General features: G+C 36.1%; 2 protein-coding genes across 3 annotated transcripts in view; both read left to right on the forward strand.

The window, feature by feature from the left end:
* LOC136847844 (homeobox protein abdominal-B-like) overlaps positions 1-26500 on the forward strand; it is a 601387-nt gene that overhangs the window by 133146 nt on the left and 441741 nt on the right. The gene's annotated exons all lie outside the window — the stretch shown is intronic.
* On the forward strand, positions 4263-17036 carry LOC136847602 (homeobox protein Hox-B3-like). Its single transcript, XM_067119319.1, has 2 exons — positions 4263-4630; positions 16784-17036. The coding sequence occupies exons 1-2, from the start codon at positions 4263-4265 to the stop codon at positions 17034-17036; spliced, it is 621 nt and encodes a 206-aa protein (XP_066975420.1).

The following is a 26500-nucleotide window of genomic DNA, read 5'->3' on the forward strand; positions in this document are numbered from 1 at the left end:
ATATATATATTTATATATATATTTTATACTATTACTTACATAAATAAACGTTTGTACTCACTGACAGTAAATTTCAGTCAAAATATCTTAGAATAAATACATTATCTAATCCTGTCACCAATGGAAGAACCGTTGTTGATAATTGTCTCTTATTTTAGCACTAAACCGTCTTCTCTCATTTCACAGCCTTTCGATTTTTATTGCCAAAGCAAATTGACATGACCGTGATCTTCACAGCTACATAATTGCTGCGATACAGATGTGTTTACTTGAGCGTAATTGGCAAAGTTATCTATTTTATAATTGAGCTTAATTGACAAAGGTATCTATTTTATTACTGTTTCCTTTTTTTAGTTTTCTGTAAAAGAAAACTATTGAAATGGCTTTGCCTGTCCGTCCGCACTTTTTCTGGCTGCCCTCAGATCTTAAAAACTACTGAGGCTAGAGAGCTGCAAATTGGTATGTTGATCATCCACCCTCCAATCATCAGACATACCAAATTGCAGCCCCTCTTGCCTCAGTAGTTTTTATTTAATTTGAAGGTTAAAGTTAGCCATGATCGTGCGTCTGGCATTGCTATAGGTACCAACAACACAGGCCACCACGGCAGCGGCTGAGAGTTTCACACAGCATTATACGCTGTACAGAAAACTTCGAATTTAAATTTCCTTCTGTCAACTAACTACTTTACTTTCTCCGCTGTTTATCACCATTGTAAACTTTTATCTTTATTGTCAAAGTGAAATTGAGTGCAAATACGAGCTTAATTATCCTGCTCAGACCTAAAAAACAAAAGTGATATTTCAAAGACCTGTCTGTTGATGAATTTCATTCATGAAAGCACTCAGAGTTAGCATTCTGAGACCACTTCCTTAAAGTGTGTAGATAAGGTATGTAGGCTTTTGGGAAATTTTATCGTTAATTTACTTACAGTTTTGTATAAGGTCCACAATAATATATCAGTAAGATGTGAGACCTTATGTAAATGTATAGAAAGCTTTCCAGAACTTTCATCCTGGGTTCATCATCAGTTGCACTGAAGATGAACCCATCATAGGGTTCGAAAGCTTTCTATACATTTTCATAAAGTCTCATATTCTACTGATATATTATTGTGGACCTTATACAAAATTACTCTTGTTCTCGGCATTGAGAGTTCTACATACTTACAGTTCTCAAAATAAGGAAACTATTGAATGTATATATGTATGTGATTGCATACACACACATGTATATATATGTGTGTTTATATGTATATATACAATATATATATATATATATATATATATATATATATATATATATATATATATATATATAAAGTAGTTTCCTTGAATATAGGGTGCATAGAGAAAAAACTAAACAACAGAGAGTGCCACACTCATGCCTTGTTGAATCAGCAGGAACTTTGGTTCAGAAAACTTTCCCAATATCAGCTGCTTCATGTACCTATCGAGCTGACTCATCATCTGTACATCGATTCTGTACATGCGTGGTGCACTCTGGCCCATTCTACGCAGCTTCTTGTTTCCCGTATGGGGAGGGCCTTTTTACCAAGTTATTTTTACATTCAGTCAACCCAGTACTGCTCCGTCTCCCTGACTTATTTCTTACCAACACTTCCGAATTGAATACCTTTTCAACAATCTATCCACAGGACGAAAACGCTGGAAGACATTTTGTCCCAATTATTGACCCTCACTAAGCTTTTAACTTCCTCATGATATCTCTAGTTCTCCCTGTTTCATTCATCTTTGCACTGCATTTACTACGCAAACTATTCATTTTATGGTTTCCAACTATTTACTTTTATTATACATTCAACATCCACACTTATTTCGTAAAGGAAGCTTGGCTCAATGATTCATTTACACATTCCAGTTTCCACCTCTATAAACATGCCTCTTCACTCATAAAATTTGTGCAGAGATACTGCTGCTTTCCTAGATTCTCCTATCCTATGATTCACTTCTTGGTTTGTAGTGTGATCTTTTATATTTAATCCCATCTACGTTCATAAATCAACACGTTCATTCTTCAGCCATACATACTAGTATTCAACTGTTCAGTCTTCCCGTGTTCAGTCTTCCCCCTTTTCCATTTGTCTGCATCACCTTATTCTTGAATAGCATTCACTTTCAACTTGGTCCCCTTAAAGACATCATGTCTCTTTCACAAATTTTTACATTTCTTCATTATGACCAACCAAAACAATATGACCTGTAAACATCAGGCACTTCACACCACATTCATGGCATCTTTGCATATAATTTACAATTTTACACTTACTTCACCTGTGCTTCCTCTGACTTCTCAGATTGCTTCATCATTTTAAACCTATTATTGGACGTTCTTCACTTTCATCGTAAAAACTTTAATTGTCTTCGGTAAATTACCACGCATTATCAGTACACTCTAAATGCCTTGTCTACAATTTTTTCCCAGGCCTTTGTACGCCATATGTTAATTCTCCCTTTACTCTTAAAATTTTCAAGAATTTTTCTGTTATAAGTAGATGATGCACCCATCCTCATCCATGTCTAAAGCCTCATTGCTCCTGCCTATCAGTTTGCTGCGTTCCGAACTTTCTCAGTCAAAATCGTACGGTGTACATATTAGCTGAATGAAATCTGTGAATAATAAATACTTGTACTGTAATACAAAATAATTCTTATACTCGCCTCTTATTGCTGTTCCCTCTGTGGAGAAGTTATTGCTCTTGATCATTCCTTCATCCGAACATACCTGATACACCCTTGTCAGTCACTCATCCCAACTATTACCAAGAAGCAGCATCAATCTCACTACTTATCAACTTCCGCCAGTGTTCCATTCTTCACTCATTTAATTGCTCTCCATATATCATCAGAATTCTTAAATTTATATCAATTCCTTCTGTTCTTGTATCGTTAAGATCTTATCTTCTATACGATACATTCAGCAACTCGTCATAGTGTTCATTAATAATATAGAATTTGATTGTCTTCAGATAACATTTTTTGAGTTAGCACTTTCCCTGCAAAGTTACTGAACCATTCTTTGAATTTTTCATATACCTCATAAATACTTCCACATCGGTTGCTTTAACATATCCCATTATTCATCTGTTAGCACTTCTTTCTTATAAAACCACCTTGACTTAATTATATTCATAACCACTTTTTTGAACGTATACAGACTTCTGGTTCCATTGACTTCAACCAGAAAACTGTTTGAAATACCTCCAGCCACTCCTCTTCTCAGCATTACGTTTTTACACTTGCTTTTCCATCTACTTTGTATTAATATGTAAGCCATCTTGCTCTTTTTTTTTTTTATTAATTTTCTGTCCTCTAGGTCTGTTTAGACTGAAAATACAAATTTGCACAATCAAGTCCCTTCCAGAACGCATTTCCACTGGACTCTCGCTTCTCGTTCACTCCAGGGACTCGAAAATTATCACCTACTTCTTTCAGTATAACCAACCATTTAACTAGTTACGTTTAAGTTTTCTTTTGGGGACTGACGATATTTTTCTTATCCATGAAAGACATATTTTTCCAATGCTTGCCAAATCTTAAGGTCATTTTTGGAATAACTATTTACATTTCAGGAGTTGGATAGTGTGTACAAAGGATACTGCATCCTTCTGGATCAGATAACGCGAGCCGCCAAGTTCACTCCGTAAGGAATAATGCAGACCCCACCCCCTCTTTTTTGTTGTTGTCGATGTTCAAGTGGGATTTTTCCCCTAAGAATAATTTTGTAGCATGTTCAAAGAAGGTCCTCGATGTATTTGTAATGGGGTAAAATTGCTGATTGTCATCTCGCAATTTGGTTCATTGACGGCAGCGGTCGCTTGTGTTTCTGTTGTTCTTTAATGTCTTTCATTTTCTCTCTGTGTTCTTATTTGTACCTCTCATTATCCGAGCATTTATGTTTTCTGAATTATTTGTATGATTATGTTTACAGTGAGCGTGTGGGTACACTTACAACTAAATATATATATATATATATATATATATATATATAGATATATATATATATATATGTATGTATATATATATATATATATATATATATATATATATATATATATATATATATATATATATATATATTATATAGACACATAAGTATTTGTATGTATCATCTCAGAAGGTAAAGATATTATGGCCACGAACGCATTTTAAAGGTTACTCAGAATGTTTTGTATCGTCTGTAAATACCTGTTGCATAAGGCACTCTTAATACTTCATCTAACGAAAGATGCAGTGGACCTAATGAGAATCTTCTCCTCCTCCTCCTCTTCCTCTTCCTCCTCCTCCTCCTCCTCCTCCTCCTCCTCCTCCTCCTCCTCCTCCTCCTCCTCCTCCTCCTCCTCCAAGAACCTCCTCTTCCTCATCTTCCTCCCTCCTCTTCCCCCAAGAACCTCCTCCTTATCGTCCTTCCTCCTTCTCCTCCTCCAAGAACCTCCTCCTCCTCCTCCTCCTTCCTCTCCAAGAACCACCTCCTCCTCATCTTCCTTCCTCCTCCACCTCCTCCTCCAAGAACATCCTCCTCCTTCTCCTCCTTCTCCAAGAAGCTCCTCCTCCAAGAACCTCCGCCTCGAAGATCGCTATGCGCACCGCCCTGCTCTTGGGGGAAAGATGTTCTTCAAGGCTGCTGGAGAGAGAGAGAGAGAGAGAGAGAGAGAGAGAGAGAGAGAGAGAGAGAGAGAGAGGCATCCTATTTGTTATATGAAGAGGGCGCTATTAGCAAACAAGTAATATAATAGATGACCGACAACTATAAATACGAAATAAAAAGTCGTGTAAGTGGAGAGGCGAAGCCGCCATGTGGCTCTAAATGCTTGTTCGGCTTCTTAAGTGATACATTTGTATGCGCGCACAAGACACCGAGGACTCCTTATCGTGTGACTTACCCCCGGCCGCATCTACGGCTCCCGGCGCGTAATTCCTTCAATAAACATGATTTATATAGGCATATGTTTTCACTAATGTCCCGGAATATTTTAAGCAACCGCACATCGCGATACGAGCGGTTTTCTTGGTCGCTCTAATTACGCATTCTTTTTTTTTTAAATATACTTTTTTTTTTAGTTTTTTTTCCTTATTTTGGGAGTTATGGTGTCTGTTGAGATGATGGTAGCAGTGTTAGTCGCCCCCCCTCTTCCCCCCACCTTGCACTTCCGCTGTCCGCTTACAATGGCTTACTCTTCATTTTTCTTTCAAAGGCCCCCTTCCCCTTTCCCTCCTCTCCCCTACCCCGTAACCCCTACCCCCTACCCCCTGCTAAATTCCTTAGTGCTATTGTGATGAATAACTCTGTCTATCTTTTTGCCTGTTGCTGTTTTACTAGCTCTTTATGAATATCATATATATATACTATATATACTGTATATGTATATATATATATATATATATATATATATATATATATATATATATATGTATATATATATATGTGTATATATATATATATATATATATATATATATATATATATATATATATATATATATATATATATATATATATGTTTTGTCTCTGACATCTCAAAGTAGCTTTGTGTTTATAGTCCTCGTGGCTTTGGTTATCAAATTTACAGGCAAATAACAATACAAAATGGAAGATATTTATCTCTAAGTTCTTTTTTCTAGCATGAATTTCACTGACGTAATCCAAAGCTCCATTTATTTTCTCCCATATTCTGCTAAACCTAAGAAAAAGACGTTCAATCTCTCGAGTGTAACATTCACTCAAAGGCAGTTTTTTTTTATTATTATTTAACGAGTCTCTAATTACTGTCCACTCAAGAATATGATGAGCTGTCGACCCTCCGGTCTTCGTAATATCGGCGAGAACGGTCTTTCAGAGTGACGTCACGCCGCTGGTAGATGCACAAATCAATTGAATTTTTCAGTTGCATGGTGAATGAAACCATTGTTGATGCGGCTGTGAGAGCTTCATCATTATTTTCCCCGTAGGGGGGTAGTGCCGTCAGTGCGGTGCACTGTAGGCATTACTTAAGGTTCTTTGCAGCGTCCCTTAAGCCCCCTACCTGCAACCTCTTTCGTTCCTTTTGCTGCACTCCTTTCATATTCTCTTTCTTCTACCTTACTTTCCACCCTCTCCCACCAATTCATTCATAGTGCAACTGCGAGGTTTTCCTCCTGTTATACCTTTCAAACATTTTACTGTCAGTTGCCATTCCAGCGCTGAATGACCTCATAGGTCCCAGTGCTTGGCCTTTGGCCTGAATTCCATATTCAACTCAACTCAATTCGTAATTATTCCTCTCAGACGTTTAGGTAAACTTTCAGCATTGGCAGTCTGATACCAAGTTGAAGAGACTGGCTGGATGCGTTGTGCGTTTGTTTGCCTACCAAAAATATCCAAAGCGGTCTTGATGTTGCAAAACTAGACGAGCGTGTCTTTTCCGGCCGGAACCGGCGTCATTAAACATATGGGTAACATTACATCCAGGGAAGAAAGGAATTTACAGCTTGTTTCATTTTAGAGAGGAACACTGCTTTGTGAAATGTTCATGTCCGTTCGTCTTATTCTGCTGAGGCCCCCCGGGGCACAGTGACTTATTGTTTATTTAAAAGGGCTTTTCTTAAATAGATCATCTTACTGAATTATTATATTCGTCTTAACATTTAGGATTTCGAAGCGCTTTTTAATTAAATCTGGTCACGTGATTTTTATGATCTTAAGAGGCACTCAATTAAAGAATTTGGCTTTAGCATGGAGGCATTCGTTTGAATCTGGAGCTTGAGTATAATTATCGTTTGTCCATAAGTAATTTAGGTATGCCATCGAATTTTATCCAGTTTCCTCAATTTGTTGCACGGGCTAATGGTCGAACATTTATACCGCTTCGGTAAGATTGCCAGAAATGACTAATTGTTGAACCGTCTTAAATTCGTTAATTCTCTACAGAAACAAAAAATTGGTTAGAGGCCTTGGTTGCAATTTTTTTTTTTTTTTTTTTTTTTTTTGTCATTCCGTTAATAGCTGTTTACGGTCGTCTGACAATGAATCTGGTTCTCTGGTAATAACTGCCATAAGACTCAGCACTAGTTTCAACAAGAAAAAATGCGCCGATGTTTCTTCGGCGCAATCGAGTTTTCTGTACAGCGTATCATGATTTATGAAACTTTCAGCCACGGGCCATGAAACTCTTAGCCGCGGCCCGTTAAACTCAGCCACAGTCCGGTGGTGGCCTCTGCCACGGCCCATGAAACTCTTAGCCGTGGCCCATTACACTCTGCCGCGGTCCGGTGGTGGCTTGTGGTGTTGGTACCTATAGCGATGCCAGAAGTACGATTATGGCTAATTTTAACCTTTAATGAAATAAAAACTACTGAGGCTAGAGGGCTGCAATTTGGTATGTTTGATGATTGGAGGGCGGATGATCAACATACCAATTTGCAGCCCTCTAGCCTTAGTAGTTTTTTAAGATCTGAGGGCGGACATAAAAAGTGCGAAAAGGAAAAGTGTGGACGGACAGACAAAGCCGGAACAATAGTTTTCGTTTACAGAAAGCTAAAAAGGCCCATCATTTTCCCGATAATAATCATCTTCGTAATTTTCATTTAACAAAAGATTCTCTCTGCATATAATGATTTCAAACTAACCCTATTTTATTTCACGTCCCTTTGAATTTATAACTGTCTCCGCAAACCTTTGATATCTCGCCGAAATAGTGCATTATATAGAGTGTAAATTCCAATTTCATACGCCTTTGGGAAAACACCAAAACTAAAAGTAACACTGCTTGTGCCATTCATTGAAGCTCTCATCTTCGTTGAGAAGTGAGGAATATCATATTTTAATGGTCTTTTGTATTATTGAGGGGGGACTTTTGAGAAAACCTAAAAATCCTTAGATATTATGAAGTGTTCTAACTGTCAGAAACAGTTTGACATATATTGTATCTATTATTATGTAACTGATATTTTTATTCCATTGTTGTTCGTTTCATAAAGGCGAGCATATTAGTCAGTAGGATTATACAGACTTTTATTATTGAAAGTGGGGAAATTTACAATCATATTTTCGTTTGCATTAAGCCAGATTTGTTAGTGTACGTAAAATGAAGCACTCATTTACAGAATAACAAACGTCTGTGTATACTTTTCTGTATGTTTAGGAAGAAAGAGGCCTGCCGGTAGTAGTTTCCATTTTACTTTTACTTTCAACACTTCTAGTCTTAAAAATATAACTTTGTTTTGTTAAATAGGCCCTTGGAATACATTTTCTTCATATAGTTCATATTTCTTCAGGCTGATATCTTCCATTTGTCTGGAACACCAGCCTCTCTCTCTCTCTCTCTCTCTCTCTCTCCACATGCACCAAAACCATATTCTCATTATTAGGTGTCCGGTCCCCACTCCACTCTCCTCTGCTCGCCGTGGTTTTTGCGAGACTGTCGAAAGTAAGGACAGACAGGGGGGGAAGAGAAGGAAACATCTGTTAGCGACCAGATGTTACACACACACACAAACTCACATATATGCACACTCACATATGTACACACGTACACGTATAATCATGTGCACACACACACAAACCAGTTTCCTCAGACTTCGCCAGGTTCTTGCAAAACTCGAAAGAATACACGTGATTACTGAGGAGGACTTTCCCATGTCCTTGCGAGGGCCTTTGCTCTGTGATGGGTTTCAGAAATCAGAGAGGTGTGATGGTATAATGTTTTGGGAAGTTTGGCTTCGAGTATATTTGCTGCAAAGAATTGTTCTGTTGTTATTAGTTTCCCGTTTTTTAGTAGAAACTCAAGGTTCTCGATGCCCCTTATGACATTTAGAAGGATCTTTTTCAGATAAAAGCCTTTTCCAGCGTAAGTAGGCCTTCAAGATGGAAAAATTCCCCGTCCCGAGAATATAAACCACTGCCACATTTAGCTTTGAGCTTTACACTCCATTGCTTAACGAGAATTTCGCCCAACTTTCGCCGGCTCGGAATTTCTTCTTAGGATTTAGGCCGAATGAAGCACAATCACTGTAGTTAAAGGGTCTTAGTATGCACCCTTCTTCATCCTGGCCTTCCATTCTCCTCCTCCTCCTCCTCCTCCTCCACACCAGAAAAGGTTTTAGGGATATTGGACGAGACCCCCTTTAGAAGGACTTATCAGAGGGTGCACACACACAAGAGGGGAAAAGGGCTCTTTACACTGAAGTCTCCTGAGGAGGGGGGGGGGAGGGTCTCTCTCTTTCTCTCTCTCTCTCTCTCTCTCTCTGAAGGAGGGAGACAGAACGAACGGAGGGTTGCTGCCTCTATAGTCTGAGTCCCGCCGCAGGGGGCCCCTCGAGCTTGGGCGAGAGGCCTTTGGAGAGTGAAGTGACAGGATAAATCGAGTCTTCCTTTATTAGGAGCAGGACTAAGTCAACACTGGGACGAGGGAATCGCAGTAATTTAAAAGGAACTGAATCCGTGTGTGTGTGTGTGTATGTGTGTGTGTGTGTGTGTGTGTGTGGAGGTTTCTGGTCTCCTCCTCCTATGCTACCCTCTTCCTCCTTTTATTCCTTTTCTCTCCTCGCTCCCTCTCTTCTCCCAGACACAACAATGTAGACAGACATTTAAATGGGGTTCTAGGCCTTTTGGGTTTGTTACGAAAGTCTCCATTTTTCTCGTGAAATGATTCTCGGTGGTAATGCGACAGTCTGTTTAACTGCACTGATTTTTAAAAGTCAAAGAGAGATGAATCAGAAGTTTAAAAATTCCTTTGATCTTTGTTGAGAGAGAGAGAGAGAGAGAGAGAGAGAGAGAGAGAGAGAGAGAGAGAGAGAGATGTGATTCATTGTCGCTGTCATTCAAGATTTTTAGAATTTCTCGTTTTGCTTACTGACCATCGCCATAATTCTGCAATTATTTGACACCCTTCTCGTTTTTACATTTTATAAATTATTCCCTTTTATCTTCTTTATATATAAAAAACTACGTCCCCACGTTATTTAAATAAAAAGTAGGAGGATAGCGAAATTGACTTTACAAACCAATAGCAAGGAACCTATCCGAAACGCTTATATAGCATAGCTTGTCATGAATATTTCATTGTCAGTCAAGCGGGACATTTCTATTTGCAAAGAAATGATTTTCATTATATCCAACAAGTTTGTCCTTCTATCATTAGATTTCAACGAGAGTGTTTTATATATATACAGTATATACAGTATATATATTTATTTTTATTTAAACATTATATTAAACATTATATATATATATATATATATATATATATTTATTTATATATATGTATATATATTTTTTGTATGTATATATATATATATATATATATATATATATATATATATATATATATTATAGAGAAACTGCCCATATCACAGGCCAAAAATAAAGACAAAGTTTGTAAATGAGAACGAAAACATTATCAGTTTAATTTGTTAAGCGTATGTGCTTGAGAAATTTTTTATGTACTTTTATTTCTGTATATCTTTTGTGGTCATTCTAAAGTCCTTCAGTCGTGCAGATTTTCATTGATTACACAAATCTGATTTACTGATCATAATTACTTTCAGTCTGTATCTCCATTTCGCTTTTGAAGACCCTAAGATTATATTTCGTTTTATATCCGATTATCTTGTTAGTCTGTATAAAACCCTGTTCACCTTCATTCCAACTAAGAGCTTTACTGTATTTTCAACATTCAAGTTTGCAGCTCATTAAGAGACAAATTGTCTCAGTTTTTTTTATCGCTAAATTACTGATGGTCCTTTTCAGCACCGTTATGTACCAGAGTCCCACGACACCTGATGTTTTTCCTTATCCTATTTTCGAATGACTCTAAGCGCATGTTAATTTCCCCTTCGCTTCCCCGATATTGTTCAGTCAGCAAATATATTTCATTTTACTACAAAACTTATCTAAAGGTCGATCTGATCCCACTTAATGTCATTGAGCAACATCCCACAAGCGTTTTTTTTTATTTTTTTTTTATTTAGATCGATGCAAAAGAACTTATAGTTTTCTTTCATAGCGTTCCGTTGTTTTTATTTCTGAGTGTTGTCAATAGTTTTCCTTCACAGCGTTCCGTTGTTTTTATTTCTGAGTGTTGTCAATAATTTTCTTTTGTAGCCTTCCATTGTTTTTATTTCTGAGTGTTGTCAATAATTTTCTTTTGTAGCCTTCCATTGTTTTTATTTATGAGTGTTGTCAATAATTTCCTTCCTAGTCTTCCACGGTTTTATTTATGAGAGTGTTGTCATTTAAATTTCAAATCGATTCAGAAAGTACTGCTTCGCACTTGTGATATGCATTCAGAACAATGTAAATAAATAAAAATAAACAAGTAAATAAATAAATAAAGACATAAAAAATTAGAGAAATCCGTTCAAAGGAGACCACCGATAACGGTAAAATTTTTTCGTAATGGTTACTATTTCTCATTCAAGTTCTGGTTCCAGTCCAAACTTCGCTTTTGTAATAAAGCTGTATCTTTTTATTTTGTGGGCAATTGGTGATTTAGATAATGCTCTAAAAGATTGCCTACGTGTAGATCTATGCCACTTTTTCAAGGAAATTGAGGATTCGCAAGAAGTCGATGTGATGTGTACTTCGCCTTTTAGTTTTTTGTAAAAGAAGACTGTTGTGCCGGCTTTGTTTGTCCGTCCGCGCTTTATTCTGTCCTCACTTTTTCTGTCCGCCCTCAGACCTTAAAAACTACCGAGGCCAGAAGGCTGCACATTGGTATGTTGATCATCCACCCTCCAATCATCAAACGCACCAAATTGCAGCCCTCAAGTCTCAGTAGTTTTTATTTTATTTAAGGTTCAAGTTAGCGATAATCGTGCTTCTGGCAACGATATAGGATAGACCACCACCGGGCCGTGGTTAAAGTTTCATGGGACGCGGCTCATATAGCATTATACCGAGACCACCGGTATAATGCTATCTCCGGTGGCCTTGATTATGCGCTGTATAGAAAACTCGATTACGCCGAAGAAACTTCGGCACATTTTTTACTTGTTACTTCTGAAAATGGAACTCTTTATCTTCCGTGTCTCCAAAGGCTTGTTATAGATCCCCATTTGAAGAGTGATTCACCTAAGGAGACTCTTCCATTAACACCGTGTTTTATGTTTGGTTATTTGATGCGCAGCGCATTTCTGTATGATTTACGCGCAGTTTCGTCGTTTCATAAAACCGATACGGTTGTACTTCTACTCGCTCAACTAAGTAATCGCTGTATTAATATTCCAGTTAAATTTGTAGCTTTTACTGAGAGCGAATCTCCACTTTTTTTTTTCACCTACCCAAATCTTCTAATAAATCATGCGTCGCATACCAGAATTTAATGTTCTTAAAACATTTTTATAAAGTAGATCTTGCCGCAATATGTCGTCTATTAGCGACTGTTTATCGGTACTTCTGTATCGTACTCAGATACCTCGCTGCATGTATCCTGTCTTTTTGTCTTTGCTCCCTTGAGAAAGTCGTTGTTAGTGCCTAATAACATGTTGCACATACATCGGGAAACGGCATAAACACTTTCGATAAATCGCCTAAGTAAAGAACGCCTTGTCAGTTTCAAAGATTTATTTTCAAAACTATCAATTTATTTGAGGCAAAAATCCAAATGAAAATTACTAAGGGGCGTAATAAGATTGTTGAATTATTTATAGATTTTGACAGATAAAAAGTCCATCTGAGATTTTGGAGTTTCAGAATAATAATTTTCTTTCTACAGATAAAGAATACAAACTGTTAATTGTTCGATAGACTGGAATCAGTTAACCAAGATGCGCTTTGAAACAGCTCTTGAAATATAAAAAACAGAAATTTAGTACTTTGATTATAAGGCAGATTATATTTCATAAAAGGTACCTTTTTACTTATTTATTTTTGTTCTGGGGTAGTCACCTGCTGTAGATACACTGCGACTGAAAAAAATAAAAGCAATGCAGTGAATGATTTTCCAAGCTGGGAATTTTAATCCTTTTATTTATTTCTATTTTATTGTAATTTTTTGTGGGGAAGGACAGAAAAAAAATCAGTTTTTAAACTCTGTCCTTAACATTTTCGATGCAATTCAAGGTCAAAGATCTAATAATAATGTGGTAATAATATTATGTAGGCATTAGTGTTACTTGAAGTGCAATGCTGTAATTTTAAAACCTAGATTTAGATGTACGGGGGCGTGAGGTCGACCTTTGAACAAGATCTTATCAAGTTATCTTAAAAATATTTTTCCCCATTTCATTAACAGGAATAATAATGAAAATAGAAAGTCATGGTGGTGATAGCTATAACTAATACGCAGATATAACAGAGAGCAAAATTTTCAAATGCTTTAAAAGAAAATTAGCAGTCTTTTTCAGATGTTGTAAGAACTTTTGTAACTATTTTATTTTCAGTCAATTTATATATATATATATATATATATATATATATATATATATATATATATATATATATATATGTATATATGTGTGTGTGTGAGTAAGTCTCCATTCTACTGCAATCTAACCAGATTCTTTGAAGTTTACAAGACCATTAAAAACATTATTTACACGACAGAACAACATATTCCGATAGACAATTCAATCCTGATCACTGGTCAATGTGGGATTCACACAGTGGACCTTTTTAACATCATATATATATATATATATATATATATATATATATATATATGATATATATATATATATATATTTATATATATATATATATATATATATATATATATATGACAGAAATAATCAATACACAATCATTGTGGGAACAGGTCTTTCGATTGAAAGACCTCGCTTCTGATCCTGATGTGAGTCAGAAATTTATATATATATATATATATATATTATATATGTATATAGAAATATATAATATATTATATATATTATACATACATATATATATATATATATACTATATATATTTATATATATATACTATATATATTTATATATATATATATATATATATATATATATATATATTATATATCTCTTATTAGTAGAATAAAGCCATTGTTATTCTCTTATTTTACCCAGTTCTGCTCCGCATACAAACCGGAGGTATATTTATATTTGGGATTTCGTATTAAATATGAAAACCCATAAAATTATACATACTTTATGAAGGTCGTATACCTATATATATTTATATATAATATATATATATATATATAATAAATCATAAAATGTAATATATATATATGTGGATTTAACTGTTTGAAAGACATGAAGATTTGCTTAGCGCAAACCAGGTATATTTATATTTGCATATAAAGCAGTCCATAAAACGTGCTGGCTATTATGGTCGTCTACCCATACTCTGAGCTGAGAGAGAAAAGAGAGAGAGAGAGAGAGAGAGAGAGAGAGAGAGAGAGAATTTTCCCTCTGAACATCCTATGCCAAGAACGTCTGGGTCTTTGAGAGAGAGAGAGAGAGAGAGAGACAGAGGGTTTTTCTACCAGTACATCCCATACCAAGAACGTCTGGGTCTTTGAAAGATAGAGAGAGAGAGGGTTTTTGAGAGAGAGAGAGAGAGAGAGAGAGAGAGAGAGAGAGAGAGAGAGTTTTTCAACCAGTACATCCTATGCCAAGAACCTCTGAATCTTTCTGGAAGAATATAGCATAAAAAGAGAGAGAGAGAGAGAGAGAGAGAGAGAGAGAGAGAGAGAGAGAGAGAGATAAGGGAATGACTAACAGTAAAGGGGGAACTTAGATACAGATAGATAGTATCCTAGTAAACAGGTTAGCCTTTCGACTCACCAGAAGAGGAGGAGGCCTCATTAGGTAGAGTGTTCTGATATTTCATGCGGGTGTCGGATGAGTGACATGAGAGAAGCATCCATTGGGCGTACGACAAAGGCGAAAACTCCTTCGAAAACATCAGTGTAATCGCCCTTACAGCCAAAGGGGGACTTGGGCCCTTGATTCACTCAGAAGGGAGATTAGACATATCAAGTGGGATGGAGTTTCAAAGAGATGAAAACTGAAGGAAAAATTATTTGAGTGTGTTTTTTCAAACAGACGAATTATTTCCCGAGACGAAATTTGTTTTTGTAAAACTATATAATTTCCCGTTTAATTACAAAGCGAAGCTCCTTGCTCCTTGCTCCTTGCTCCTTCGACATCGATACGTTTCGACGTGGTACAGATCCCGAGTCATCCTCGAAGGGCGCAGCAATTTACGCGCAATAAAGAATGAAGAAAGGTTCGGACGATATGCATTTAGCGACTATAGAAGGCCCGAGCCTTTAATAAATTCCACTCTCGACGTCTCTGACTTTTATATGTGGGAGTCTAACTGAGGTTCAGTCTCCCGGCGGGGATCCCTTCTTCTTCTTCTTCTTCTTCTTCTTCTTCTTCTTCTTCTTCTTCTTCTTCTTCTTCTTCTCCCAATTCTTATCCTTTTGTAATTTTTGGGCGAAGGATAAATTTCCTTTTTGGCTTGACGATTGGACGGCTGCTTCAGACAGGTATGCCGAGAATTTCAGACGAGGGCTTAAGTAAGTCTGGTCGTTAATTAAGGTATATGTACATATGCTGATATGTTTGAAATAATCATGTGTATGTATGTATGTATACTAATATGTATGTATATATATGCATTTATATATATATATAAATTATATATATATTTATATGTATATATATATATATATATATATATATATATATAATATTATATATATATATATATATATATATATATATATATATATATATATGTCACCCTTTAATGAGCTTTCTGCTTTTATTGTATATATATACATGTATATATACATACTCACATATATATATATATATATATATATATATATATATATATATATATATATATATGTATATAATCTTAATGTATGTATGTATGTATAAAGGAGTTTGCTTTGCAGACCTAGAAAATATAGGATTATATAGAATGATGATACATTCTGGTTCAATTGGCTGACGCAAGTTTATGCTTATAATCAGAAAAAATGTTCGAGAATATTGCTATATCAAATTTTCTCTTTATTTTGCATGAATAAATGTACGAAGTTCTTTACCCCCACAATCCTACCCATATTTGGCAGGGCAGCAGCAACAAGGTTATTAGTAACTATCAGCAATATCTTCACGGCTAATACGAACAGAGATAACCCGTCTTGGACGAGTTTAAATCCAGACCAGCATGTAAAATTACCATCGACTTAAATGTTTGCTCCTTGCCTGCCCACCGCCTCACCAACAGCAAATGAAGCCAAGGAATAAGATAGAGAAAAACAGCCGCCTTTGAGTCAAAAGATAGATAAGAACAACTCCCTTTGAGCCGTAAGATAGAGAAGAACAACTGCCTTTGAGTCATGAGACAGATAAAAACAATTGCATAAGATAGAGAAAAACTACCGCCTTTGGGTAATAAGATAGAGGAAGAACAAATCCCTTTGAGTCATAAGGTTCAGACAAACAGCTGCCCTTGAGTTATTAGATAGAGATAAACAACTGGCTTTGAGTCATAAGATAGAGAAAAACAACTGCCGTTGACTCATAAGATAGAGAAAAACCGCCGCGTTTGAGTCACAAGATACAGAAAAACAACTCCCTTTGAGTCATAAGGTAGAGAAAAAAGAGAAAAACAACTCCGTTGAATAATAAGACACAGAGAAACAACTCCCTTTGAGTCGTAAGATAGAGAAACAACACCTCCGGTTGAATAATAAGACAGAGAAAAACAACACCGGTTGGATAATAAGACAGAGAAAAACAACTCCCTTTGAGTCGTAAGATAGCGAAAAACAACTGCCTCCGAGTCAATCCCTCGCCCGATAGAGAGAAGCGATCGGGCCGGCGCGCGGGAGTGTCGACGAAAAGGCCGGCCATTTTCTCTAACGCTGGAGGAGGACGAAGAGGCGGCGGCGATGGTTGTGGTGGTGGTGGTGGTGGTGGTGGTGGTGGAGGTAGTAGTGTTGGAGAAGGAGGACTGAAAGCGTCTGCGGCCCCACCGCTATATATTACTCTAGGTCAGCTCACGTCACGATCACAAACAAGATATTTCGAACTATTCACAGCCCCTGGCCGATGAATGGAGCAGAAGATTAGATAGAAGGTGGACGGGGGAGCCAGAATGCAATAAGAGGCACCAGGGCTTGGCTGAGAAGAAGAAGAAGGAGAAGAAGACGGAGAAGAAGAAGAAGAAGAAAAATCACCTTTGGTAAAAAAAGGAAATTAAAGGAGGTGTTCTCTCTCTCTCTGTCTCTCTCTCTCTGTCTCTGTCTGTCTGTCTGTCTGTCTGTCTGTCTCTCTCTCTCTCTCTCTCTCTGTATCACACATATACACACATGTATATATATATATATATATATATATATATATATATATATATATATATATATATATATATATATATATATAATATATATATATATGCACGTACACCATACAGATATATATATATATATATATATATATATATATATATATATATATATATATATATATATAATGTATACACACACATATAAACATATACATATATAATACTGTAACACTGTGTACAACGTCAGTTTAAAAATCTAATTTCCTGGCAACTCACTCACCTCTGTTACGTAACCACTATAGCTTCATGAAAAGCATCTGAGATTTGCTAATTTTACACAGACTTTGTAATTGTTGAAATTAATTTCGCATAGTTTCTTTTTCTGATCCTTTAATTGTTAGTTACCAGTTCAGTAATAGGGATTTTTTTTATTAATGATATTCAGTTTTACAAGTATTATTATTATTATTATTATTATTATTATTATTATTATTATTATTATTATTGATGAGTATGTATTCTTACAGAACATGCCAAAAGGTCATGAACTTAGATAGCAATCTTACTCAAACAGAACGCGCAGAAGAAGAGATTTAAAATTCACTAAAGCCAAAAGTTAAATAAAGTTATGGCTTGCACAAATTAGCACAAAATAACTGGAACATAACAAACGAAAGATTGCACGCAGCAGTTGCAAATAACCACTTAAACCTGTACGAGCAATTGACATTCATAGAAGGTCAGTTCCGGTTGACTACGAGAAATTTAAAAGCGGTAATTAACCCGAGTCAAACTGAAAGACTATTAGAGGACGTAATTGCTGATCATCAGAGTTAATCGCTCGGAACAAACATCCGTTTGCTTAGAGTAGGCGATTATTGCGATTATTTCCTTCTGTTCACATTCGCAACGACTCTGGGAACTCTGCAGTTTTAAGAGTTAAAACTGTGGAACTGTCTCCCAGAGGATGTTGTGCTGTTGGAACCTCAAAAGCTCAAGAGGAGATGCAGTGCTTTAATACCCTAAAGCAGTTCTCCTTGTGCTTTATAATGTACTTACATTTTAATCTATTTATTTATTAATTCGTTGATTCATTTTTTTTTCTAATAACTGATCACTTCTGTCTGTATTTCCTATTACCTTTTGTTGCTTCTTTCAGATGAACGCCATATTCTTTGGAAGCTTGAATTTCGAGTCAGTGGCCTCTGTGGGCTTGTTCCATATGAATAGGGTTCATCTTCTGAATGATAATAATAATAATAATAATAATAATAATAATAATAATAATAATAATAATAATAATAATAATAATAATAATAATAATAATAATAATAATATAATATTAATAATGTGTGTAATAAAAACCACAATAATATAGTAAATATAATACTATGTAAAATATACTATATTATCATGGAATTTTATTACACATGGTTTTTCACGAGATTGGGAATTTCTGAGCATTAATAATAATAATAATAATAATAATAATAATAATAATAATAATAATAATAATAATAATAATAATAATAATAAATGTTGGAGAAGCATCCCGCTTATAAATGAATCACTTTTAGTTAGCAAAAAGTAGGGCTACGTTTTGGAAATATTGATTTTTAGCTGAATTGCAGTTTGAATGATTTGTGCGTGTTCTTGATATGTTGTGCGCATGTAACGTTTTAGTTTTGTTGCTTTTGTGTCATTTTAATATAATTTGCACGTATTCATTTCAATTAATTATAGTTTTTTCTTTACAATTACCCTCTTTCGTCCGTAAGGCGATTCCTATACAAGTTTCTTTTGTTAGTTCATTTCATAGATTTCAGTTTTCATATTTCATGTGTTTGGTTTTTATATTTGTACATTGTATTCTGTATTTGTACTTTGTATTCTAACGAATTGAGTTTATATTTCCAGTTAAGTTGTTACTGTTGTTGCTACTTGTTTTAATTTTTAAACGTAAATTTTCTCTACTGCCTGAAAATTACTTTCTTTGTGTTTATATATATATATATATATATAATTACTTTATATATTATATTTATATATATATATATATATATATATATGTGTGTGTGTGTGTGTGTGTGTGCGTGTGTATATATTATATATATTACATATATTTATATATATGTGTGTGTTTGCATGCATGCGTTTGTATGTGTATGTACGAATGAATAAATGAATATGCATAAATACCTGTAAGTTGGTAGATTAATAACATTTGACCTGGCCGTCATAACTATGCAAATAAAAAGTTGATTAATATACTAAACTCTGTAAGATTTAACAAGCATGGTGGCATTTGTGAATATATTCTGGGCACTTAAGCATAATTAATAATCTGATAGGATACATTCAACCCATACTAATTATCAAATACAAACGATACTCGTAAAATCGAGGCCTTTTCCTATATCCTGTTTGTTTATCGTCTCTATTTGTATACTTAATGGCATATTACGAAGATAATGAGCAAGCGCTGGCCATGAAATACGATTCCGGTCGGGGCAGGATTTTCCAGATATTTTACGATGTGATCAAGTTAATGATATATGCCCTAATCTATAGCTAGGAACATAAAGGAAGCTTCTCTCTTTTTTCTCTCTCTCTTTTTGTCTAAGCGATATCATACGGAAAATCTCTCTCTCTCTCTCTCACTTACTCTGTCTCTCTTTACTTTCTGCTCTTTTATTTTGTTATTACCCTTTATTATTGCCCCCTGGGTTTATTTGTCTTCGCCTAATCCTGTATATCATCTCTTTATCACCGGCCATCACGGACAAATATCCCTAAAATAACGGTTGTGGTAATCTTTAAGAGACGGCGCTGCTATTGTACTATAAGCTAATACTGACTGCCTTCTCTGATGATCTTGGTCCATACAATCGGATCTCTCTCTCTCTCTCTCTCTCTCTCTCTCTCTCTCTCTCTCTCTCTCTCTCTCTCTCTCTCTCGCTGCAACGATGGTCGTTTGATCAGTAACATTAAGCAATGTTTGGTCTGGGCAGTATTTGGATGAGAGAGAGAGAGAGAGAGAGAGAGAGAGAGAGAGAGAGAGAGAGAGAGAACGCCCTGGGTACGTCAGGCCTCTTGAACATCCAGGGGACTTATGGTATAGGCTAGCAACCTCATCGCTTAATTAAGTATTTGCTGAATATCAGGATAAGGGAAAAGGTCTTTACTGTAACTATATATATATATATATATATATATATATATATATATATATATGTATATATATATATGTATATATATATATATATATATAATATATATATATATATATATATATATATATATATATATATGTATATATGTATATATGTATATACAGTAATGACTTTTCCCTAACAGTGATGAATATATATGTGTGTGTGTATCACACCACCTTGACTTTTTTTTACATATACTTCATTATCGAGAGCTGTTACCAATGGGCTCTCAAATAGGAGGTACTTGCTGTCGGTGGATCGAATCCAACAGGTGACGAACCACTTACCTAATACAATTCCCCTCCGGTATTATTTCCGAGATAGAGCGAGGTGGATATTCAACGACATTGTGTATATTATATATATATATATATATATATATATATATATATATATATATATATATATATATATATCGTATTAAATTTTAATTAATTTTATACATGTATAGAAATAAAATTGATATATATGCATTACTGTCACGATGGGTATGCCAATAAATATTACGCGAACACAATACTTTATTATGGAAATGGAAACCTTATAAATTTCGAGCGACTAAAAAAAAAAAGAAAGAACATACGAAAGAACCACCACGTTAACACAAAGCGGAAGTCTTTTCATGACTTGTCCCTTTCTTTTCTTGTCCTTTGTATAGTTTTTAGTTGCATTTTTGAGTGAGGGCGTCTGTTTTCTTTTTTGGGGGGCCGGGAGGATAATGAGAGATCGTCCGTCTTCCTCCCCCACCCCCTACCCCGCTTCGAAGGACCCCGTCTCCGTTGGAATTAGTCTCTTTTCCCATTCGCCTGAAAAGTGGCCATTTTTATGTGACATGATAATTGCAGTTTAATGTCTCATTTACTATTGTAGTTCCATAGCTCCCTCTCCTCCGGTTTGATTTATTGGTCCATTTATCAGGCAGACGTAATTTCATAATTACGCCAGAAACGCGGAATTTTTCTGCTGCGCCGTGTGCGTATGTATGTATGTATGTATAAATTATTCATATCACTCCGGGTGTATCGGTTCATTAACTGCAAGACCTGCCATCAACTTGATGTGCGACCTTTAGCTTCCTGCCCAAGGGACGCCATGTTGGTGCCCTGTCATTATTCCAAATTAGCTGTACGCATATATATACATACGCACTATGTATGTATGTATATATGTAATCCAAATTAGCTTTACGCACATATACATGCACTGTGTATGTATGTATGTACGTATGTATGTATGTATTCCGTTATGTAAAAAAATCACATTGGGTTTTAAAATCAAGATACCTAGATGTGGTTTCTGTATGTGTATCAAAAGATGTAAAAAACATAATGTGTTGCGCAATACAAAGATTTCTTCATTCATTGAGAGAAGGATGAACAAACCTCAAGCTTTTTTAAGGCCATCATAAATTCATATACCTGTCCAGAAGCAGATTTTGTATCATACACGTATATTTTAGTCTACCCTAATGATTGTGTACTATTACGAAAGCAATTGTACCGTGACTCCCAATAACACTATAAAATAAATGTGTCAGATTTTACAACGACGACCATTATCACTTGATAGACTGATTCCGCTGGTTAATTAAACTGTTCTCTATGCTGGCAAAGTCGTTGATGGTGAATATATCAAATTTTTACGTTTTTGTTTTTGGGGAAAACACAAAATTTTCCCTCACAACGCGGACCTATGAATGCTCTAGAAATTACAGCCATGTAATTGTATTTGAAAAATTGATATCAAATACTATTATAACAAAACAATAAAAAATTAAGGAGAAAACCAGTTCACTTCTTCATCAGATCTGAAAATGACCCTGGAGAGAGTATAATTATCATCCTCATCCTGGCAAGCAGTGAGGAAACGCTCTCCCATGTCTCCAAGACTGACTTTCTCTACTAGAAAGTGTTTTACAGTCATAGACCAAAGCATTCATCAGTTATTGGCAGGGGATGCCTAGTAATGAGGTTGCATTATTAAAGCCAAATTTTTGCCAGGCTCTGTCCTCTCGCTAATAAGAAAATGGAGTCTTTGGTATCGAAGGACAATACAGAACTTGAACTAATACATTTAGGTTGCTGTGGTCTTTTATTATACAAAAGACACCGTCGCAAATGCATTAGTGCAAGATCTGTATTGTCCATCAGATACTAAACGCTCCATTTTCTGAGGAGGACAGATTCTGGCAAAAAATTAGCTTTAATTTTGAGAAAAGTTTTTTAGTGATAATGAGACCATAAGGTCTCGCAAGCGCATATAACAGTAAAAGGCTTGAACGATTAGAGAAAAATGAAGACATCAAGATATAGACCATAAAAATTGTCAGTGTGAAAACTGATAAAGTCTTGATTATTCATTAAATTCAGTAATTCCCTTTTGTTCACGAGTTGCAAGGCGTGAACCAGCCAGTCAGCTAGCTCTCTGGCGTTCTGGATTTACACGAAGGACAAATTAGATTTAACGGCCTTTGTTATCGTCTCGGCGGAGCCTGAGCCGAGGATTTAAGGAGGCTCTTGATATCTCTTAATAATTAATCCGGCGTTGTTTACCCCCGCATAAAGAAATGGTGGCTCGTGAGACGACAAAAGCGATCGCTTAGCATAACGCCTCCGACGCCATCGTTACCCGCGACTAATTGCACGCTGCAACACCCAAATTTTGACCCATAACTCATTCGGCGCCATGCTGTAGAGGAGCCCCGATCTCCTAGAACTCCTTTCCCCCCTCCCATACCCACGATCCATCCCCCTACCTTCATAGCCATTCTCAACCACCTCCCCCAACTCCTTGTTATCTGCCTTCCATCCGCAAATTACTCATATTTTTAGATTTTTAAATCTCTTTCCCTGTCTACGCGCCTCTTCTCAAACTCTGCCCCCCCACCACTTTCCCTTCCCACCTCCCCCAAGCCTTCTTATCTGCTTGCTATTGCAAATTACTCATATCTTAGATTTTTTTCTTAATCTCCTTCCCCAGATCCAACCCCCTACATCCGCAACCTTTCTCAACCTCCCACCTCCCCATCCCCTCCCCCTCACCTTCTTGTTATCTGCCTACTCTCTTCAAATTACTCATTTTAGATTTTTTCTCACCACTCTTTCTGCCATTTTTGAGGCCAGACTTAATTTCATTTTTCCTCTCTCCTCCTTTTGCTATGGTTTTCCCGCTGTCCAGCCCTTTATCACCTGTGTTCCTAAAAAAAACTTCCGTTATTTCACTACAATTTTTTGTGCTTCCTTTCCTTTGTTCATGTTTTTTGTAATATTCACTTTTTTATCTTTGTTTTTTTTACGGTACAGCTTGGTTCCGTCATTGGTGTGAATTTGAAGATGCTGCCTTAGAGAGTTTATTAAAGGAATATATTTTTCTAAGTTCCCCGAAGACGCCTCCCTCCATAAAAGTCCTTTCAGTATGCATCTCTCTCTCTCTCTCTCTCTCTCTCTCTCTCTCTCTCTCTCAGGTACCAATGCACGAACGAACTCGCTAACATTATGCAGGAATATGAATTATGTATGCATACGAAAAGATGGGACCTTTGCTTTCGCTCCACTTTTTTCGGTCGTATTAATATTAAATTTCCCTTTCCGGAGCTCCTAAAAGGCTCCCCTTTTCCTCCCACCGCCGTCCCCAAACTGACATGTCTTTTGAACCGGACTCCTTTTTTTCCCCCTTTTTTCTCCCTTTTTCCCCTTTTTTCCTTTTTTTTTCCCTTCTCCTTACCTCAGATACATATCCTTTTCCGCTTTCCCACTACTGGTCTTTACCTGTTTATTGCCGTGATGTCCCGCCACTTGTTTCAATTATACGGTTTATTACCGTGTCCCACTTACCATTATTCGTGTCAGTTACTTTTCCCATGAGGTAAGGGAAAAAGTCAGGAAAAAAAGTGACACAGAAACATTGGGAATTTTAATGGACGCTTAGCCATTAATATGTCGATGGAATCAGGAGGGAATTGCCGATTTGATAAAACCCAGCCGGTGTCAACATTAGAGTTTTTATTTTCATTCACAAATTTTCATGGGGGCTTAATTTGAGGGTGTCCAGTGCTGGGGTCTCCTGTTTTCCAGGTGGAGGAATTATTGTCTTTTATTGTTCTTTTTGTTTCTACTGTTGGTGTTGCAGATAAATGTAGTGCATTTTCTCCCAGGAAAAACTCCTAACAGGAATAAAATCCTGAATGTTTTTTTTTTTTTTGCTGTTTTGTACAGTTGCAGTTAAATACAGTATATCTTCTCCATGGAAAAAGCTCCAGTGAAGAATAAACCCCTGAATAGGTTTTTATTTTTATTTTTTTATTTTATTTTTTTTTTGACAGTGACCCTCAAGTTATAGTTCACATAGGCCAGGAGGTTTCCTTATGTCCAATAGTTTAGTTTTTTTTTTTTTCTGAGGATGTTACATTACAAATAACTGTAAAAAATATAATTGAAGAGTTATCGTAAGTGCCTCAGCGTCACTCAGTTTGGAGTTGTACTGTTATTCGAATTACTAGTAATTTTGTTCTTTAGGGTTTGACCTTCGATTATTTACGAAATTCTATTTAAAAAAAAATTGTTAGAATTTCGAAGCTGGAAATTCACAGGACCGTAACGGGAGAACGAAAACTTCGAAGCATCACCTGTGGCACAAAGGTCCCGCTCCCCAATACCCAGCATTATTATCATTTAAAAAAAAAAATACCAATCGTGCCGATTTTGGTGTTGGGAAACATTACAAAAAAATTATCAGTTTAGAAATTTATAAATTGAACAATTTATCAGTTTAAAAGTTTATCAATTTAAAAATTGATTAATTTAAAAATTTATCAATGTAAAAATTTATCAATTTTAAATTGGTCTCTCGTTATCACCACCATCATAATCTGCCTTACTCCAGCTTATCTGGTACTGATAGTTAAGCCAATTATTTCTCCAACCATTCTCTCTCTCTCTCTCTCTCTCTCTCTCTCTCCTGTGTGCCATAACGTGGATATAGGACTGGGTCGGGCCTGCTGTTATTACATACACCCAAGGTTTAATTATGTGATCGTAAACCACGGTGATCTGCCCCGGCCCAACTTCGACCAGCTCTGCCATCATGAGTTTTCCGTCGGCGTCCGTCCGTCCTTCCGTACTAATTGACATTCACGATTTTTTTTCCTTTTTTTTTGTATTGGTTATTCCGTACCCTTAATTTAACCTCCTCCTCCTCCTCCTCCTCCCATTGCCTGCCCACTCAGCAGTTGTGCTTCGTCGCTGTCCAGCCCCTCCAACCACCTGATTTTCCACAGCCCTTGTTATCACAATGATTATCTCGTTTTCCGACAATCGGCGGTGGCGGTGGCCTTTTGCCATGCCTTTGGTATCGGGGAGATTCTGGCGTTCGTTGAGTGTCTTTTTTTTTTTTTTATTTCAGTTAGTTATTGTTACGGTATTTATTTCGAAGGGTTGTCTTGTCATTAATTTTTATGTCTGTATCCTGTAACATTTGCGATCATAAATTATGATTGTCGGTCTTGGTCTTTCTCTCGGTTGATGTACTTTTTTCCTTTTAACTTTAAAAGGTGTAATCGTTTTATAGACTTAAAGGCGGACTATGAATGTCTTAATACTCATTTTAATTCCTTTTGCTTTTGATGTTTTTAAACTTCAAGAAAGCATCCAAAGTCAAATCAAGTTAATTTACATGCAAAAATTCAGACGTACTTAAGAAGTAAATGAAGTTAATCTTTATTTTAGAACCTATGGTTGACTGTTAGTTTTTCTACAGTGTTCTGCTTGAGAGTAGATCCAGTTACTGATCTGTCAGTCTCCATATGCATTCCAATCTTCACATCCTATTTACCTTTCGTGGTTCTGAGTTGCCCAAAGCTGATGTTCCCTCTTTATCTCGGTCATCTGCACACATATTATCCAAATATTCTACTTCATGAACTTACCCATCTGCACCACTCCATTGCTCGTATGCTTTCTCCGTCTCATATTCTATAGCCTCCTCCTGAGAGACGGTTGTAAGCTTTTTAGTCGCCCC

Source organism: Macrobrachium rosenbergii, chromosome 17 (assembly GCF_040412425.1).
Source record: "Macrobrachium rosenbergii isolate ZJJX-2024 chromosome 17, ASM4041242v1, whole genome shotgun sequence".
NCBI lineage: Eukaryota > Metazoa > Arthropoda > Malacostraca > Decapoda > Palaemonidae > Macrobrachium > Macrobrachium rosenbergii.